The sequence below is a fragment of the Pygocentrus nattereri genome, chromosome 8, assembly GCF_015220715.1.
Source record: "Pygocentrus nattereri isolate fPygNat1 chromosome 8, fPygNat1.pri, whole genome shotgun sequence".
Lineage (NCBI taxonomy): Eukaryota > Metazoa > Chordata > Actinopteri > Characiformes > Serrasalmidae > Pygocentrus > Pygocentrus nattereri.
This window is the reverse complement of record NC_051218.1, coordinates 13,261,700-13,281,861: the sequence shown is the minus strand read 5'-3', so window position 1 is coordinate 13,281,861 and position 20,162 is coordinate 13,261,700. Positions and strand designations below refer to the sequence as shown.

The 20,162-nt window shown below is 39.6% G+C and overlaps 1 protein-coding gene across 5 annotated transcripts in view; it reads right to left on the bottom strand.

Annotated features, from left to right (window-relative positions):
- htr4 (5-hydroxytryptamine receptor 4) overlaps positions 1 to 19,828 on the bottom strand; it is an 88,847-nt gene extending 69,019 nt beyond the window's left edge. For 4 of the 5 annotated variants that reach the window (XR_001857235.2, XM_017689574.2, XM_037540730.1 and 1 more), the window contains exons 1-2: positions 19,570 to 19,828; positions 3,919 to 4,000 (exon numbers count right to left, since the gene is read on the bottom strand). Coding sequence is in view for 4 of the 5 variants with exons in the window: in XM_017689574.2 (XP_017545063.1) it covers positions 3,919 to 4,000; positions 19,570 to 19,645 (158 nt within the window). In the remaining variant the exon portion in view is untranslated. Of the gene's footprint in view, positions 1 to 3,918; positions 4,001 to 4,351; positions 4,411 to 19,569 lie in introns of all 5 variants that reach the window. The other variant, XM_037540731.1, reaches the window with a different exon arrangement.
- Between the last annotated feature and the right edge of the window lie 334 nt (positions 19,829 to 20,162).

The following is a 20,162-nucleotide window of genomic DNA, read 5'->3' as shown; positions in this document are numbered from 1 at the left end:
TCCATTTGTCTCAAATGTTTGCCTTAAATCTCTCTCTTTGCCTTTTTTGTTTGCTACTAGCCAGGTGAGACTACATTGCTATGTGACCTGCAATTCTCAGTCATTGAGAACCAGGGCTTTTGTGCTATGTTGCGCACTTTGGAGCCGAGATACAGTGCCCCCCCACCCCCTGGTCTCTACAACAGGACCAAACCACTGTTGCCTGGAAACATCAAGTCACTGGAACAAGCTGTCAATATGTGATTCTCCAACCAGTAATGTTCTTGTACTAATCGGCTACAGATAAAAGCTGTGACCCTCCCACATATCAGCCATAAGGAAGCTACAACGTGCTCACTACTAGTAAACTCTGTATTTTATAACCCAGAGCTGAAACTTACCTCTGTCCATGTGTTCACAACAGCACTTAAGAGCAATTCTAATTCAAATAAACCCACTTCCAAAGAACCTGACCCACTTTTTGCCATGTTTCTATCTTTATCAGTAAGAAAAGAGAAGGATAAATATTATAAATATTAAAGGACACCTGAGGATGTACTGCTCTGGAGAAGATTCAGAGAATAATCTTTTTAAGCAAGTCCTACATCTGCCCAGAAGAGGGTCTCCTGTTCCCCAGAGGCTTGCCCTGAGTTAGAATCAAGCAAAAGTTGGAGACCATCCAACTCACAGCCAGGTGGACCAGACGCTGCCTTTCCTGTCATCTCAGCATACACAGACACACACAGCTGAAACAGACCTTTTTTAATTATACTGAGATTGAAGATATTAATTACAGAAGGTTCAAAGACCAGGATGAAGAGAATAAAACCCAGGCAAACTGCAGGTATTTAACTGCTATCTCTATGGCTCGATTACTCAATTCAAAATAAATAGCTCATTAAAACTGACCTCCTCGGTGAATCAGCAATGATTAGTTTGCAATTTGCTTGGTAGTAATGCATGGTTTAAATTCTCCTACTGGTCTCATTTACAGTAGTAATTAAATGTGCATTTTTGTCATATTTCCAGTCAACAGCTATTAAGTTATTAATTTTTCATGACATATTTCAGAGAGGATTACATATGAGATAATTGACATTTTTAAAGGAAGGTAGTGCAAGATGGGGAGTTTCAAATTTATTTTAAAAAAGACAAAATCCTAACAACTGTGCAAAACCTGGTAAATCACTAAAACTGTCAGTGCGCCCCACTCTTGCTCCACTCTTCAGATCTACAAAGTCCAAAGGTGTTTTTGTTCATACTTCTATTGTGAGAAGACAACTCAATGTTATGGGTCGGAAAGCATGTGGAAAGGAAAAGAAGAACACTTGCACTAGAACACCAAAACAGGACATCTGAGATGTGGAGTAAGGTTTTAGGGACCTGTGAATCTAAATTTGTAATTGGGATTACTCGGACCATTAGAAGCAGCTAATTCAACCAACTTTAAACACTGAACTTTGGAGATGTTTACAAGAAGCATGAAAAAACATATCTGCAGATTTCCTTGGAAAACTGAGAGCAGCCCTCTTGAATAGAAAAGAAGCTGCAATGCAAGCAATGGGTGGGCATATTAAACACAGAAAACCTGAAATTTTTTCTAGATGCTGAAAAATAAACAACTTTTACTCAGTGGTTTTCACAGTTAAAAAAATAAAAGAAGGATAGTCTTTAATGTTTGCACGACATTGTATATTTTAATTAAGTCATTTATTTGAAGTCTTTTTATACGCTTTTTAATCGTACTGTTTTCCATTAAAGTGTTTTAGATTGCGCAGAAAGCTTTCCAGAGGTTGTTTAGGTAAGGCCTGTTTTCAAAGCTCTAACTGCTCCAATAATAGCCAAAATATTTTGTGGATTACCTGATTATTAATATAATCAAGGGACTCCAGTGCTGTGCCCAGTTAAGGTTAAACCACAGTGGCATGTACATCAAGGCATTTCACAAGTTGTTTTGGCAGAAACCAGACTTGAAATTTCAGAAATAGCATGTCTGTACACATTCCAGCAGACACAGACTGAAAGAGAAAGAGAGATCAATGGACCCCTCTTCCTCCTTTATCCTCATTTCAATGAGCAGATTTTCCCTCCAGCAGCAGCTCAGACCTCATCCACCACGCTAGGATTTACCACCTGGGTTAAGCCCGAGGCTGCTTAACTGTACGCTTCAGATCATTATATCTCAGAAGAATGGGCAGCTTTATCTTCTGCTCAGGACCCTATGAGGCATATCAAAGAATGCAATTTTGATGTGATCACATTGTAAGTGCATGTATGATTAAAGTATAATAGTATGTAAGCATCTCTGTACACTACAAGTGTAGACTAAGCCAACTCTCATCCCTGTTGACTTCCCCCCTCAGCACAACCCATGCAATCCTATTCCAAATTCCTGCAAAGGGGTGCCAAATTTAAGATTTACTGTATGAAACAGCACAAGCAGAGAGGGTACTTTATTCCTGAGAGAGTACAGCAACTCTCTCTTGATAAAGCACGGAGAGGAGGAGAGGACAGAAGCAGGAAAACATGTGGTTTGCAGTGATATCATGCAGTGATGCTATAAGTCATGCTCTGAGGTATGAATGGGAACGTCTGGAGGAAAGAAAAAAGCACGTCCCAAGACTGAGCACAGACTGGTAGAGCTGTCTGAGATGATAATCATGAGCCGAGCCCAGAGTGCCTGCATTTTATCAATGGGGATTTTGACAGCTTTGTTAGACAAGCTAGAATACTGATTCATATGGAACTGGACAGCTGCCTGAGCCATTCTGCTCCAGTGCGCGAGAGGCTTTCACTTGGGACCACATACACCACAATATTGGAATGATTGTTTACTTTTGCAATTTATGCCTTTAATTTTTCAAGCGCTAACCATCGCTACCACAACAACAACAGCAGTGGTGTTTTGAGAGCAGACAGTCAAGCTGACAGCACTAGAAAAACAACACGGAAAAGGTTTAAAGTCAATCCAAGTGTAATAAGCGTTAAAGGTCACTTTTGTGCTGTTATTTTTATCACATTTTACTGTGCGACGAGTGCAGTGGAGCACAGGGCTTGTCATAGGATCCTCAAAGAGAATTTGGAAAAGGTAAGCAGACACAGGATGAGGGAAAACTGATGCCAGGAGAGGAAGACCATATTTCCTCTGCACTGCTGACCAATCAAGCCACCACTCCCCTGAGACCATCCTTGGTGCCATCAGATCTCATGCCCACACTACATTCAGTCATCTCACATTCCTTTATATCCACACAGCACACAGCTCTGACATACCTGCACCCCATCCAGGGATTGCTTCGACTTAAAGAGTCACTGAAGTTAGCACACTGAAGTATGTCACTACTGTGTCAAAGATAATGAACATGTGTAAAGGTCTGTAATGGGGTGTGTACTGTAACCCCTCAAATGAATTATGCAATAAGGATATGTTCTAGCTGCCCAGAGGCCTTGAGATCAGATATACAACAAGGAGTACAGTGCAAAAGTTAGGAGGCCACCCTTATTTACTTACATGTTTGTCAAAATGGCCACTAAGTTCAAGTTACTCGCTTTTTTAGCATCAGGGAAAAAAAACATATTTACATATATTTTATGAAAACAATGTCATTTTTCAGTATTTGGTTTGTTCGCCCTTGCTTTTGGTTTTTCAAAAGAAATTTCCAGATATCCAGTTTTCTTTGTGTCTATTTCCTTTTCTCAGTAGCTTCTTTTAAACCCATAGCGTTGTGTTGAGTGGAACTTGATTTCCTCAAAGCTTTAGGTATTGCTAATCTGGTGACAGTTTTGGTGGTCTACCAGATCTTGCATAGTATATAATGTATAATGTCTTCAGAACTATCTCCTGGAAAAATGAATAACTTATTCTCAATGACCATTTTAACTGGAAATTATATAATTTAAGGGTGACTGACAGAAAGAAAAGAATAATGGCATTCAAACCTCTCGTTGGAATCGACTTCCTCCATTACAGGCATCTGGCCAGTGGAATTCAGATTCATGTACCCATAGAAACACAGCGTCTCTGTAAAGCAAGGACATATGGGGGTTAATGTAAGGCAAGGACAGCCTAAGGTTACTGTGACAGAGTGGTTTGCACAATGCATCAATTTTATACATATTACCAACCTTGAACACAAACAACAGGTCTATAATTTGTTTTTTGATAGATCGCTCCTTTACACTTCACACAGACTGTATTCAGAATGGGTTACAGTCTAAAATGGAAGGAAATGTATTTTGTCACTAAATGATATGTGTGATATATTAACTAAAGCTTGAACGGTGGGTGTACAGAGAGAAAAACGATTTCCTGCAAATGTTAAATGAGCCTATCATATTCAAGAAAGGAATAATGAAATGCAATGACTAATACCTGAGAGGGGCTTAAGGCCATCACTGAAGCAGCCTACTGGTAGCAACACACATGTGACTCTATAACCAAAATCACAAATAAGAAAAGAGCTTAGGTCATGCCCTAAACAAACAATGCTTGTTCATGGAGAGGAGCAGCATGGGGTGTACAGCTTAAAGTAGGTACACTTCCAGGCTGATTTTAAACTGCTTGCTGAAGTTCAAGAACACCAGCAGTGAATTTGAAGCTTATGCAACAGCTTAATAGCTGTACTCAAAATCAAATTACATTGTTACAGTGAAGGTTGGAACCAATCTCCAGGATAAAAATGCAGGTACGTTTTGTGCATACTAGAAGGGAACCAAATGATCGAGGACCATTATGTCACCATGTCATTTTTGTTGCTGCGTGGCCATTTATTTGGAACCCCATGTGGCCCTTTGGGCAGGAAACTACACACATGAAACTACACAGATGTATCAGTTCATTTACTTTTTCAATTAATTAAACTGATCTTCAGCCTAAATAAACCTGCGATTGGCCGATATTTCTCCAACTTAGCTGATCCTAAGAACTGATCAGTAATGTAAAATGTATGAGCCATATTTTGCCACAGTGTAACTGCTGCACCATTTAAGGATTAAGTGATACTTTTTTAATCCCACAAACGCGGAAATTCCACCTCCGCATTTAACCCATCTGTGAAGTGAAACACCACATACACACTAGTGAATACACACACACTAGGGGGCAGTGAGCACACTTGCCCGGAGCGGTGGGCAACCCTATCCACGGCATCCGGGGAGCAATTGGGGGTTAGGTGTCTTGCTCAAGGACACCCCAGTCATGGACTGTTGGCACTGGGGATCGAACCGGCAACCTTCTGGTCACAGGGCCATTTCCCTAAACCATGTTAGCATTCGAGCGCTAATCTTTGCTTAGATTACACCACACTAGCTTCATGACCTACGGCTTTGGCAGGGATAGAAAATAAAACTAAGACATAGAACTACAAAAGCAATCATGTATCAGCTGCACTATTTAAGGTGGAACAGGAAAATTCAAACAAGAAGCTACATACAGCTTCATCAGGAGTTGAAAGGCATAAAAAGGGATGAGGATATTGCCCTGTTTCAGCATGAGAGGTGGATAACATTAACTTATTTTTTCGTTTCACAGGTAAAATAAGATAATATAAGATACTTTATTGTCATTGCACAGAGTACAACAAAATCAGGTCTGTATAGTTTTGTCCCAATGCTAAAGTTTGTGATTAGGTTCAAAATAGCAATTGTAGTGAGTTTGCAAACCCACAACCTAGTTAACATTAGTTACATTGCTTGCTGTGTGGTTGTTCACTCTAACATTATATCAAGACATTACTTTTGCAAAGGGTTTTATGGCCAAAAAGGTGTTTAAAAAGTAGAATTTGCCTTAGCCATGCGTGTCCATGAATTTAGGGAGGAGAGCTTCTGAAAGAGCATTGGGGTGGGGGGGTGTATTTGTTTGGTTATAGAAAATCACTTCTGTGCCTTTGAATGTGGCATCCTGCCCCACCCTCGATCTGTATCGTGCTGAAAGGTGATCGGCTCCTAAAACACTGAATTATCCATCTTTACTCTCTTCCACATCTACTACCAATGTTTATGATTTAAAATCAATGAGCTGAAATCAACTGAAGGTTCTTGACTGCTTTTTTAAAAATGAATATAGGGATTTCACTCAAGCCCAAGGGCAGACATATAGCGGGGCTCTGCTTGATTCATGCTACCATAGAGAATTCTGCAGCTCCTCCTTATAAGAAATGCCCCCATATTTTCATTTAGATTTGAAGTCAAGGAGATTTGCAACTGCAATAAATGTTTAGGTCAGCACAGAAACACATAAATCCACACTGGCACAACAGCAAGTGGCAAAGCTTTATTTCAGAAGCCTGCCCACTGCTCACACAATTGAGAGAGAGGGAGATAGAGAGAGAAGGAGAAGATGAAGTTTCCTGCATGTCTGCACCAGCAGGATTCTCATCAAGCGCAAACCACTCAAGGGAGAGAATTCCTGCAGCAGCCCAGCAGCAGGGAGTCCGGAGACTCCAGACAGGGCGGACTTCTTCCAGATGGCCTCCAGACACTCTTAAATGTGATGTACACACACATACACACACAGTAACACACACAGGCATTCAACAACCATGTTATATCACTTCAACAATCCCTGTTCAACATCAGTGGTCATTGTCTGTCCCGTAACAAAAGTCCCGTAACGGCAGGACCCGGCAAGCCACAGAGTGCTTCAAGCCTGAAATGATATAACAAGAGAAAGCATACCCTAAGAAGTGACAAACATCCCATGCAGCCTGTCCACTTCTATTATTCTCAACCCCATTATTGTGGACCACAGTTACAGTTTTGCCTCAGTCCGATCATCCCTCATTCCTGCCCGCCTTGTTTCTGGGTAACTGCAAAAGCCCGCTTACAATTCAGAGGGAATTTAATAAACTTGATGTTTATGCGAGCTGAAGTCTTGCTTAATGTGTTTGGCCCATGAGAGACTTTCTGCCCTTGCATCATAGCAAGCAATAAATAAATCACTTAAAATCCACATTCTAAAGACTCCAGACAATATAGTTCTCAATAGCAGCGGACACTACACAATCTAAAATGAATCCTTCTACATTTGAAGGGAGGTAATCATGTACTTACAAAATGCTGAAAGTTTTATACCAGTGTGATTTTCAAGCTGCAATTTCAATTATAGCCTATATTGCCAACACTGTAAAGTTTTAAATGGGGATATTTAAACTAATCACACTGAACTTGTGAGATGACTTAGACCATTCAGAACAACCCATGCGCTGTGTACATGACAACACAGCCACCAGTAACTAGCAGTGACTGCCAGCATTCAAGCAAACTACATCCTGGTCTTTATTATTATATCCAAATTAATACGCCTGGACTGGGTTCCACCACTTTGAAACATATTAACAATATCCACAATATATTCAAAGATGCATATTATTACAACAAAACATTTTTCAAAATGTATTCTTTGACAATGCTAAAATGTCTTACTGTATTGCCCACCTTTAGTAACCACTGACTAATGCAGAAATAGCGAGAAACACTGAACAGCATCACTTTTACATGATAATAACAAGTTCAGAACTCAATGCCATGGACTTGTACTTGCATGACTTTTTGTGACCTATGAAAAAACATATGGCACATAAGAGAGTGATTTATGATTGAACTTAATAATACTGAACACCTGACGCCAGCACTTTGTGTATTTTTAAATATTTCCTTGCAACAAAAAGTGCAGGTTTTTTAAACAACCGTTTCTGGAAAATGACACAATGGTGGCATCAATTTAGAAGTTTTGGCATCTGCATTAAAAAGCATCTTCAGAAAAGCTTCATGGAGTTTACAGTTTAAGTCAGCATCATGATTATAGCTGAAAATAAAACCACAATATTTAGTGTTTTAGTGTTTTTGTAAGTTAAGCTAACTTAAGCCAACAGTAACATTACGTTACATAATTAACTCAGCATTAAAAAAAAGTGATAATATGCCTACATTTAAACATACATATCTGGACCTTCATTTGCAAAACAATTTTCACAATTGAATTCACAGTCATAATACAGGTCAGAAAGATCACAATTAAATATTTCCACAAATCGCTCAGCCCACGATGGACACATACCAAGCACTCACAGAATTTATGGAGTCATTCTAAAAAGGATCCTGGCCACTGTTAGTCGATACAGGAAAAGACTATCATTGCACGTTTTCCATTTTATGATCGATGGCCTATGTTTAAAGATGTGGATGAGGATCTGGGAGATAGTGACCGCTCTCCATCTCAATTTCCTCCAGCCGAGAGTCCAAAGGTTTGAGACATCACATTCTCTGTCTAAACTGTCAGTTGCAGGTACTTAAGTTTTGATGTTTTATTCATTGCAACTAGATAAAAGGCTGTTCTGCTTTATAAATAAGACAGCAAAGGAAAGAGAAGTCTGTTGATAAGCGAAGCAGATGATAAAAGAAATTCTGGCTTGCATAGATTGTTTTGTGAAAAGAGAAAGTCACAAAATACTCTATTACTATACATTACTCTTCATGGTAAACTCAATCTTCCTGACTCAAAAAGTGGGGGATCCATGAGTTCAGGCGCCAGCTCAGCCACCCACTGAAACCTGAGAGTGCCTCTAAAAACGTTCCTCCATCTCAATAAAATGGGCTTGCTGAGTCAGTTCTTTCTAGCAGGCAGATGGAATTAACAGTGGAGGCTGCTTCTCAATCTGTAGTGGGTTTCTGTCAAAGTGCACACACCTGAGGCCCGTCAGGCACCATGAGCTTCATCAAAACTCACACGGTACAGGCCTGCCGCGCTCAGAGAGTAATGGACAATGTAATGAACACACCCAGAAAGTTGTTCATCTAAAACAAGCCTCTTCATTATGCTGTGTACTATGCCAAAAAAAAACTCCCAGCACCCCTGTGGACTTCATATTTCATTTAAATGCAAATGTTGGCTTTAATGATGATCTCGGGGAACCTAATGCTTGAGCGTGTGCATCCGCTGGCTTACTGCATGGTATTTAGAAAGGGCCTGCATTTGTCAGTGGCACTTTCTGTTTTGCTCCACTCCAGTCCTCTCTGAAGACGAGGGCAGCTGAGCACTCCACACTAATTTACCACTCTATTAATAATGCATATCATGAAACGCTTTTCAGCCAAGCAACCATATTTTTCTCTAGTATAACACAGCTACAGGCCAGTTTTTGTGCTTTGTAAGGCACACTTCATAACAAGTGAAAAATATGTGTAATTAACAAAACATCTTGCTCATGGATGAATTCTGCATATTCCTGCTATACAAAGAAACAGCACACAACAATGAATAGTGCTACCCAAAACACATTAAGCTAAAATATTGTTTATTTACTACGGCGAAACTAAATTTATTGCATAGATTTGTCTTTGCCGTAACACTTCACTCTTGTACACTGGCATCTGTTACCTCAAGAGTGGTTATATAATATCTCATGGAAATGTATCAGCAGCTGTAATTAATGGAGCAACTAAATAAGCCAGAGCACATTTCTCAGAGTAGCATTGAGTACAAACCTAATGCACTCAAAATAATCCGCAGCAGCTGCCACTCTCTCAGAAGAAGAATACAAGCCTTCTCTATAGAGCGAATTTTCATTTTGTAGCTCTCCACATGATAATAAGCAGATACTGCTGCAGTCATACCTATGAGCTTTTACTGCTGTACTCAGATGATTCATCTGTTTTAGAGTAGCTGAAAAGACAAATAAAAAGCCATGATTTTAAGAGTGTCCAGAATAGAATAAAAGTATTCAGTGGGTTTGAATAGCACAGTTTGTTTGAATAGCACAATATAAATTTGATAATCTCTTGGGTATAAATGAGAGAATGAATTGGACTGATGGAAATCTTTGCAATGTCATGAAATGTTATTGTAATTAGAATTCCCCTGTGGTGGCAGTAAACCCTTGATGTCTAACTTTCTGAAATGAAAATAAATAAGAGCCATTTAATCTAAATAAATTGCAGCAGAGTAAATAAGACCACAGAAATTTCTAATGGAACATAAATAGCTTGCTGCCAAATGTTTGTGCATAAAAGGAAAAGCGTAAACACTCTGTTTGGGTCTGACTTCAGAAATAACTCTGAATATAAGCAAAAACTAGCAGCCTTGTGCAAAGCAACCAGTCCCTCACAGAAGTCCTGACTTATGCAGATCAGATATAACACCTCTGGCACTGTGCTTTCACTGTCTTGGATAATTCCTCCCATCAGTCAGTGATCATACATGGCTAGTTTGCACTCCTGGCAAACCCTAATGGGGTACAAATCCACAACTCCAGTAAACTACCATCAGATGTTTAACTTCAGGTAGTCTCGACAAATTAACAACTAACACATTGGTGACTTAACACATGCTTTGCGGTCCTAGCAAAGTAGAACAGCTTGCAAATTGCCTTTCCATGTGCCAAAGTTTACTACCACCACTGAGAACAATGCTTCCTCCTGTCTCCATATCTACCGCAATAGAGGATGGCATATTTTTACAACCTAAACACCCCCCACAGTTTTATAGCCCATCACTGCCGGTTTGGGTTCCTCTCTGTATGTACAGCTCAGAGTAGAGTCCAAGGCCCCACAGGCTCAGCTGAGTTTGCTCCTGCACAGTGGCCCACAGGGCACACTCACTCACTCCACTTTAGCCAACAGGCTAATCAAACACTGACTCCCTGACCGCACAGGGCCTCAATCATATGCACATAATAACAATGTTGAGAGAAATCAACAACACAACGGGATGTTCTCCTGAGTCCGCTCGGGCTGATGAATTATTAATCTCTGATGGTGGAGAGTCATCTTGAAAGCATGGCTCTTCACCGCATTTCAAATGAAAGAGACTGTGTCCCTGCCCTCAGAAGCCCACCCAAAGGCATCCTGAAATAGAAAAAGATATTACCTTGTTTCTTCCTATCAAACTCAACAGCCTATTAGCTCACTGGTTTGAAAGCAGTCAACACAAAGTGCCCTTGCACTTGAGGAGTCACATGGTTGTGCCAAAACACAAACTTCTGAACTTTATGTTGCCATTCAGCTTGTTGATATTTAAATCGCCATGTTAAACTAATATGGCACAGTTGATTAATCATACAGTTTATTTTGAAGCTCTGAAGTAAGAGGCTCATTAATAAAAACAGAAATTAAAATCTTCCATTGGTGGCACTGTATAACTGCTTAAAGCATGCAGAGTTAATAAAAGTAAAGCTGAAGATTTTTGAATGAATAGGAGTGAAGGACTAATAAGAGCATAATACAATCACTTACAATTCCCTGTAGACAAGTTATGATCCCTCTGCTAAGTGTGCTACAGATTAATGAATATGATTCATTTTTCAATTAGCTAATTGTATTACCTGAGGCAACAAGAATGACTTTTCTACATTCTCTAATACACACAATATTTCTCTTAGATATAATTCAAATTAAGCAAAAATTCATTATCCCCATGACCACTTTACTCAGTGGGAAAACTATTTGTCAAAAAAAAAAAAAAGAACAATTCACAACTCACATCGATCTAGAACCCAATTTGCATACTTCTATACTTCATGTTGTACGTCCTTAAGCAAAATCCATTTTAAACACACTTCACAGGGCCCCAACAAGTAAGTCTTATAATTATTTAATTATGTAAGACTGTTTTGGTGTCAGTTTCCAAAATCTCAGTAGAAGAGAACAGGAAATTTTCATTTCTTCTCTGTCTCCCTAATCTAGGATCAGCCAGATGCTGTTAGTATAGTGCATTTGAGAGACATTAGGGATAAGAGAGGCCTTCCTAACGCCCAGCAAAAGAAATACAAAACGAAAGTACAAGTCGGCAGCCCAGCGCAAACTCTAAACAGGCAAATAGAATGAACAGAATGCAATATTTTCTTTTTTTTCACAGAATTTCGATTACTACCACTTTATTACTACACCAAATTATTATTTATTAATAACATATACAGAACGGCCATTAAATGTATACACATCCTTTGACATCCTGAGTTATCTTCTCACAAAGGATGAATAGAAACTCTTGTGGATTTTTTCAGACCTTAAGCAAAAATGGAGCTTGATTTTCTCCTTTCTCTCAGATATGAAAGTTTAAGTACTGTTTATGTACTTAATTTCTACAATTACTACAATTTCTACTTGTAGTTCTGTTTCCTTCGTCTGTACCAAAGCAGAAACTGTTACCTTGTTGCACTTTACTTCTGGCTTTTTTAGTATTCACTCTAACATATTTAACTACTGACCAAAAGATGTAAGCAAAAAAACATAAACAAAAGCCACATGATTAAGAGGTCACAACTGATTGGGCATATTTTATGACATATAATTACTGTTATAATGTCTGCTGAAATTTCTGAATCATGTTGTTCTCTGTTCTATCTGGGTTTGTTGGTTTTATTTATGTCTTGTTTTATCTGTATTTTGATATTAAAGCAATAAGTCACGAGACTCCCTGCACTTCCTTGGTTTTGCCTGACTTCAAATGTACCTCAGCCTCATTTCAAAACTAAAACTATCTGTTCTATCATTAGTGATTGAGCTTATGCAATGATGATTAAACACATGCATGCACCAAAACAGCATCAGAACTTGTCTTCTCCACATACCAAATGACGATTCATTCTGTCCTGCGTTCATACTTCAAATAAGCTACTCCATAGGTCATTTTAAAGCAAACTGAGACCAACCTGCTCAGGGGATCTCAGTCCACTTACTTGGTGCTCACCAGAGCTCAGATGGCAGCATTCTCGCTTGCTCTAACGAACCACACTAACAGAGCATTTGCACCAGGGCTTGTTTTAATCGAACCAAACCTGCTAAGTCTCCATATCTTTTAATAATTCTCCAGTTTTAATTAGCTCTAAAATACTTCAGACCATTACATTCATAAGATTTACTGTGGAAAATATTCCATTATTTTCTGAAGTCTTGCCTCAAGAACATTCTTTATACAACCAGAATAATACAGCTATCAGTAGTGTTCCTTCCTTTAAATGATGCAGGAAGAACCTGAAAGCAGCTTAAAAGGATGTCACTCAGCAGACAAAATGAAAGTATAGGGGAATCCATGTTCAGAGTGCAGCTAGGGCTGAATGTTTATTTTCGACCTGCTGTGGAGTCGGTGAGGAGGACAAGGTGGCATATCATACTGAGGAAATAAAGTGCTGGTGCAACCCTGCCAGGATAAACTACGATGATTCTCACTTGCCTTTCCTCAGAGTAAATAGTTCACAGTTTGCTGTCTGGGTTGCATGCACTCTTAGACTGAGTGTCTGATGAGGAGCTTGCGGATTTCACCTGGCAAAGGAATTCAGACTGTGAGCAAAGTTGTACAGAGTGCAGACAAGCAGAAGAGACTTTGGTGACGTGGATGGATGGATACTGGAGCACCTCTTTGCCTTTGTTAGTGCTACAGCCAGTCTCTTCCATACAGGAAAAGTGAGGTTGCAGAGGCACAGGGAAGTACAGAGTTCTATATTGTACCTATAGTCCATCAATGGCATGGTAAACAGGTGCTAAAGAAGCTGCATAGAAAGAGGGGAGGGAGAGAGAGAAAGAGAGAGAGAGAGAGAGAGAGAGAGAGAGAGAGAGAGAGAGAGAGAGAGAGCCAGTTCAGTGTATCTATCAGTCAGGTGGCAGGCTGCTTCTGCGCTCTCATCTCAAATACCCAGTGGCGTGGATTAACATATCACACCCAAATTATACTGCCTTTCCAGAATTCTGCAGTGGAGGATGAGATAATCTGTGAATGCATTACTTTAAAATATGGTAAATATTTTTTTGAGCTGCAGATGCACAAGAAAATGGAATTATACATAATTTGCATTGCTATATTTCACATATAAAAAAGAAAATGTCATTGAAAATAGAGATGCACCGATATCAGTTTTTCTCTTCCAATACTGATTATAAGATAAAATAACTTTAATGTCATCACACAGTGTACAACGAAATTGAGCAGCAATCCAACGGCACTTTACACACAAAATAATCAAACATAAGGCTAAAATATTCTTGTGAATATTTTATTCTTGTGCATGATACCTGAACTCTGGGTATTCGCCAGTACAGTCCAATATTAGGGCTTTCTTATACGTTTTAGTCAAATTCTGTATACCTCACTATGTGTAACACGAGGCTGTAATTAGAGCAAAAGAGTAATAAAAATGAAAACGTAAGAAAATTCATAAGAATGAAAGCATAAATAAGGTATTACAAAACAGTTTTTCTAATATGCTTCTGGATTAAGCAAAATAAATACAATTTGCTGTGCTACTAGCAGCTGTATCAAGTAGAAAAGTCTGTAATGGGATCATTATTCATAATTACTACATGTACAAGTTTTCTGTTCTCTTAGAAAAACTTTTTTCTTTTTGATGTTCACTACGTTAAATAACATGCTTCACGAAAGAGCATCAGTGGTTAAGAAACGGTACTGAATGAGTATCGGACATGTCTGGCCAGTATCTGATTTATTTAATAAGGTCAGTATCAGTGACGATCCAATCTAACATACCAGTTCTGTGCATCACTAATTGAAAATAGCAATAGCAAACATGTGACTGTGAACAGTTACATTAAACTTACATTGAAATAATCTCCTGTAAAGTTACTGTTTAGGAGATGCTTGTTTTTCTTTGGACAGTGATGATATATATGTTCATATGCTCAATACACATATATACACACACAATGAACAGCTAAAACCTATTTAAGACATCCAGACTCAAATCTAGCTGTTTTTGAAAGTACAGGGTTTAGGTCATCTTACTAACAAAAGCAAGAGAAAGCTAATTAACTGGACATGATAGGTATAACCCAAATATTCCCTTTACTGTCACCATACCACCTCCATGTGTCAGTGAGCTCCCAGAATGATCACCTAACAAGCCACCAGATTTAAGAAAGATTTACTTTTCCACTGGCCAGCACCAGACAAATTGATCTGTCCTGTACAATAAGGAACGTTTTAACATTCCAGGACACAGTTATAAACTGTAGATTTCCTCAAACCAACCTTTAGAGGCAGCGGGGGAATAAATCAGCGCTGAGGTCCCCTGCATTTACGCAGGCCCTGGAGAGCATGCGGAAGCATAAGCACTCTGTTCCTGGGTTTGTTTTCTATCCACAGGGAGCTGGGAGCTGACAGCGCCTTGCTTGTGTTTTTTTAATCTCATAGGTAGTCTCATGTCATGGACGGACAGCGTGAGGTAGCTCAGCAAGCTCCTGCTGTCCCACTGCTGAAAATGGAATAGGCCAACAGACCTCAGTTTGTTTCTTAATTTTTTTTTTCTGTTATAAACAAAGCTGAAAGGGGGGGGGGGGGGGGGGGGGGGGGGGGTTTAAATCAAGCACTTCTTTCTAAAGGGGAATTCCTGAAGTGTTTTACCAAGCAAATACAGAAATGTGCTTTAAACCTGCTGAACTTAAAAACATCTCTCAGGAGAAATCAATAGTGCAATTTCAACAAGCTGGTTTCACATGTTTATTTCATTGATTTCAATTTCTTAGACAGAAATACCAAGCTTTTGCTAAATAAACAGCCAAGCCTTTACAAAATACATTTAATAATTCCACCATTTTAGACAAGTAAAGCTCTAAAAAAATTGGAATTCCTTTAGGAAATGAAAATGAAAACTGTAAAGCACATCCTTGTATGTGGAGGACACAAAGCTGAATGGAGCTATACTGTTCAGATACTGATTTCTGTATGTACCACAATGCAAAATGTGCAGGGTATGTATTTGTCTTTCTCTAGAAAGACCACAGAGTCATTTTGCCTCCCTAAATGAGCAGTACCATACCCCTAATAGTAGCATTTGCTCCACTCTAGACACAGCACTGCTGTCCACCAACTGCTGTGATCTTCTCCCAGATGCACTGTAATGTTGCTGGGGCACAACAAAGCTAATGAGAGAAAATTGGATGAGATACCCCAGATTCACACCTCCAATGCATCCCACTGTGACACTTAATCTCACACTTCAGAATCAGAATCAGAATCAAGCTTTATTGGCCAGGTATGCTACGCATACAAGGAATTTGGTTTTGGTTACAGGAGCTCACAGTACACAGTATCAGACAGACATTCACATGTAGGGAATAAGATACATAAAATAAAACCTGCATTCCTACTATCACTCACACACGCACACACACACACACACACACACACACACACACACACACACACACACACACACACAGTCATACCTGTAAGCCTTACCACGTGCAAAGTATGAGTCTAATGTTAAATGGGTAGTCAGTATTATTCAACAACAGGAAACATGTGCTTGCTGTAAAAGTGGCTTCCCAAAGTGACTTTACTGTGAGCTCAGACAATAAAATTAACTTTTCTTGGTGTAAACTCTCACATATATTTACAATTTTGTAGCACAGACAAAATCTTTACTTTTAAATCAGCACATTCTTGCCTTGCACTGCATAAGAGAAAGTGAAGACTGAAAAGGGGGTTATTTTTTCCAACGACACAAGGAAAATCAGTATGAGTTAGACTGCATATGCATTAGGAGTGCTCCAATGCAACATGTCGAATTGTACTGTTCAATACGAGTCTCTTAATTCAACACTCAAAGGCATCAAACAATACATCCAGCAAACTGCAGCAAAAAAGCACTCAGTTTAATTCTGATTATACTGCATGATATATAATACAAAACTGAACAAGCAAATGAAGAAATAGTGCTCCTTCTTTACCTCAAAACCAAGAGCACATGTTAGCTTTTGGTCAGTACATTATTATAAAATGCTGGACTAACATACTAACTTTTATGAAAATATATTTATTAAGTTGAGACACCACTGCATTGTATAGAACCGTTTAATGAATTTTGCAAATCATCACATCCCTAAAATACTTCCTAGTTTAATGTGTAATATCAGTGTACATTAGTTCATATTAGTTCACAAGTGTAATATCATGTTCACTGCTGTACCTGATTTACATAGATCAAATATAGGGTCACAAGACAGTCAACAACGTTGAGTCTCTATAAGGTATTATGTGAGTATAGCAATCTACATACTGTAGATAACAATTTGAGATACAACTGAAAAATATGTCTAGACTTGCAATGCAACAAATATTACGATTTAATGTGACACAAATATTACGATTTAATCTGACCTTAATCCTCACCCTGCTGCAATTAAAGAAACATCTATCAAGTCAGTCCAATGCATGATATTAGGAAACAAACACAAACAAAAGACAATTAGATTTGTGCCAAAAATGCAATTTCTTGGGTCTAATGAAGTAGAAACGTGGGAAGAAGGGGATGGTACAAACGGCATTCATCATACTGTTTGTGTCTGGGTTCAGTGCCCATTTTAGACAAGCAAGGCAGAACAAGAGCCTAGTTCCCCCTCTCAGAAAACTGGGAGCTGTTGCGTTTGAGGCAGCTTGCTTTCAAACTTTAAGTCAAAGCACACACCAAAGCCAGAAGCAGTTCTCTGTAAAATGGTAAGTCCTAACAAATACCAAAGCCAAATAAGCATAAATCCACTTTACCAACAGAATGAAATGACCATTAACTGCATGGTACAAAAGACAATGCTGCGGTTGACCTCAGCCCAGCTGGGAGAAGTAAAGTAGGTTGGAGGATGGGTCTTCTTTAACAAACTGATTCAGCTGATTGACAACAGGCACAAGGGAGAAAAAAACTAATCTTACTGCAGTGAGTAAAACGCATTAGCCCTTAATCCTAATACTTGAGCTTCGCTTAAACAAGCTCACTATTTTGAGATGGACGGACTCCAATAAACAGAAATGTCAGCTAAGAATTTATAAAATACTACTCATAAAATACGGGGGACTGTATGTTAGGGGAGCATGTGAGTTGGGTACATTTGGGTTTGATTTGGGTGGCCACGGCAACATGTCACTGGTCATGTCACTGGTCATGTGACCAACAATGAGCTTGCAAGCCATACCCACCAGAGTTCTTTATAGTACCTTTAAGCAACACGTGCCTTGAGGCAGCAGCCAACAGCAAATGGGCCACATAAAGAGGATGTACAAAGCGTGTTATGGTACTGATACTCATAGCAGAACTGCACACATGCGTTCCTGGTGGCTCTCAGGTTTCACCTTTGGCCTTTGGGTTGGCCTCATGTATAGCCCTAATGTGAAGTGAGAGTATGTGTATCGATCCACTGTCTAAACCTCCATGCTGTGCCATCCATCAAAACACATCCTTTCCATGCCTGGCATGACAGTATTGACCACTGCACTCACTACTGCATAAGCACAAATTGACCTGGCAGCCCTCTGTGGCTATGATGAACTTCTCCCATTGTAAGCACTGCTATTTCAGCACAGGCGAGTGGCCCGTGCTCTCATATTCAAGTGCTGATTGTGAGAGGTGAGGTGCTACATTAAAATCCTCTTTTGCTCTGTAATTCAGATCCAAACAGTGGTGAAATGCACACAACTCAGAAACACACCAGTTTTCCTATCAAGGTAAAGTGCTGTGCTGTGTAGCTGTGCCACAGTGGAACACAATAATAGCTACAAATCATTGAGACGTTTTGAAAAGTGTTATTGGAAAATCGTTCAGCTATACCACTCTGTGTCGTTTACTGAGTAATATTTCAAAGCAGCACGCCAGAAAAAAGTCTTCATGTCAAAAATATCTTTAAAAGGGAATCAAAAGTGAAAAATACACATCGTTCCCCACACATCTGTGCAGAGGCATCTTCATTCCACCACAGTTCAGCTCTTCAGCAAAAGCCACCACGCTTAAGTCGCTGAATCACTATTATCTGAGACCGTTTACATGGATCTTGAACCTTTGAACAAGGTTCATTACCTTAAACAGCCCTGAGACATACTGTACTATCTGGTAAACTATTGTAGATTACATAATACTGTGTGAATGTGTCAAATATCACATCATATAAACTGACCCTTAAAATACACACCAGATATTGTACATAAAGGTAAAAAGTTAAAACGCACCATAAGCTCCAAAATACACCTGTTGGAAAAGTGAATTTGGAAAGATATAAAATTGAAATAGAGCTGTACTCATTATAAGCTCTCGGAACCAAGCATTTAAAACATAACTTTATATTAGTGAGCAGCTGACATAAATACAGACGGTTGACCTTTGCTTTTATGACCCACACCACCGTCATTTTCAGAATGGCCCGGACAAATCACGTCTGACAATGATCAAAACAGAAGAGACATAAAAGCATACAGCCAGTGTCCTTTCACATTCAGGCCAGTCTTCGGTAAGTTATTGAGCTCCCACAGTGACGTAGCTTAGCCTATTTATTTTAAAGCAGTTTACAAGGACGAATTAACAAATGACTGACATAAAAATATCTCGTTTCTCCGTCACTAACGCGAAAACAGCAAGCAAAAAAGCAGCTTTTAACAGCAAGCCAGGGGGCTTTCAGCGTGCTCCAAATGAAAAAAATGGCTTAGCAAATCAAAGAAAAAAAGGCTAGAGCGTCATTGCAAAGGACAGCGCAGGCTTAGTTTAACATAGATATAAAACACCTTCTATCCGTAATGAGAAGTAAAGAGGAAACACAGTAAATAAACACATTCATGAACAGAATCTTCAGGCGTGTGAAGTACTGAGCAAATTCATCACTCACCGTTTCCACGAGAAGTCCCTGGGTCAACACCATGGCGCGGCTCTAAACCCTCATGTGGGGAATCACATCCTCGCATGTGAAAGAGACGCCGGTGCACGGAAACGGGCAACTTTTTAGGCGAGGAGCTGACAGCTGGCGCCGGCTGAGAGGAGAACAGTTCCCGCCGCGACCTCCAGCCTCCAGGCGACGGCGGTTCAGGAGCGCGAAAGCGAAACGCTGAGCAGCGCGCGGCTCTCCGGACCAACCACAGCTGAGCAGAGCGGAGCGCGCGGCGTTTCCACGGACAAACGCCAAACTGTAGATAAAGCCCCGCCCCCCGCCGCGCGCTACCCACCACAGTTCGACCGTTGCTTTCGCCATTCAACGCGTTCCTCTACATCCGAGACGTGACTGCGTATTTGAACTATTTATGTATTTATTATCATGGTTTTCTGAGTGAAAATCACATATAATCTTATGTTTTTATAAGTTTTAAGGCACAGTTATAAACCTATAATACGTATAGACATGTGCCGAAATTCAATAGTAAGGTATACCGCGGTATTCAACACATGATATTGTTTATCATGGACGATTTTAAATTCTGTTTGATA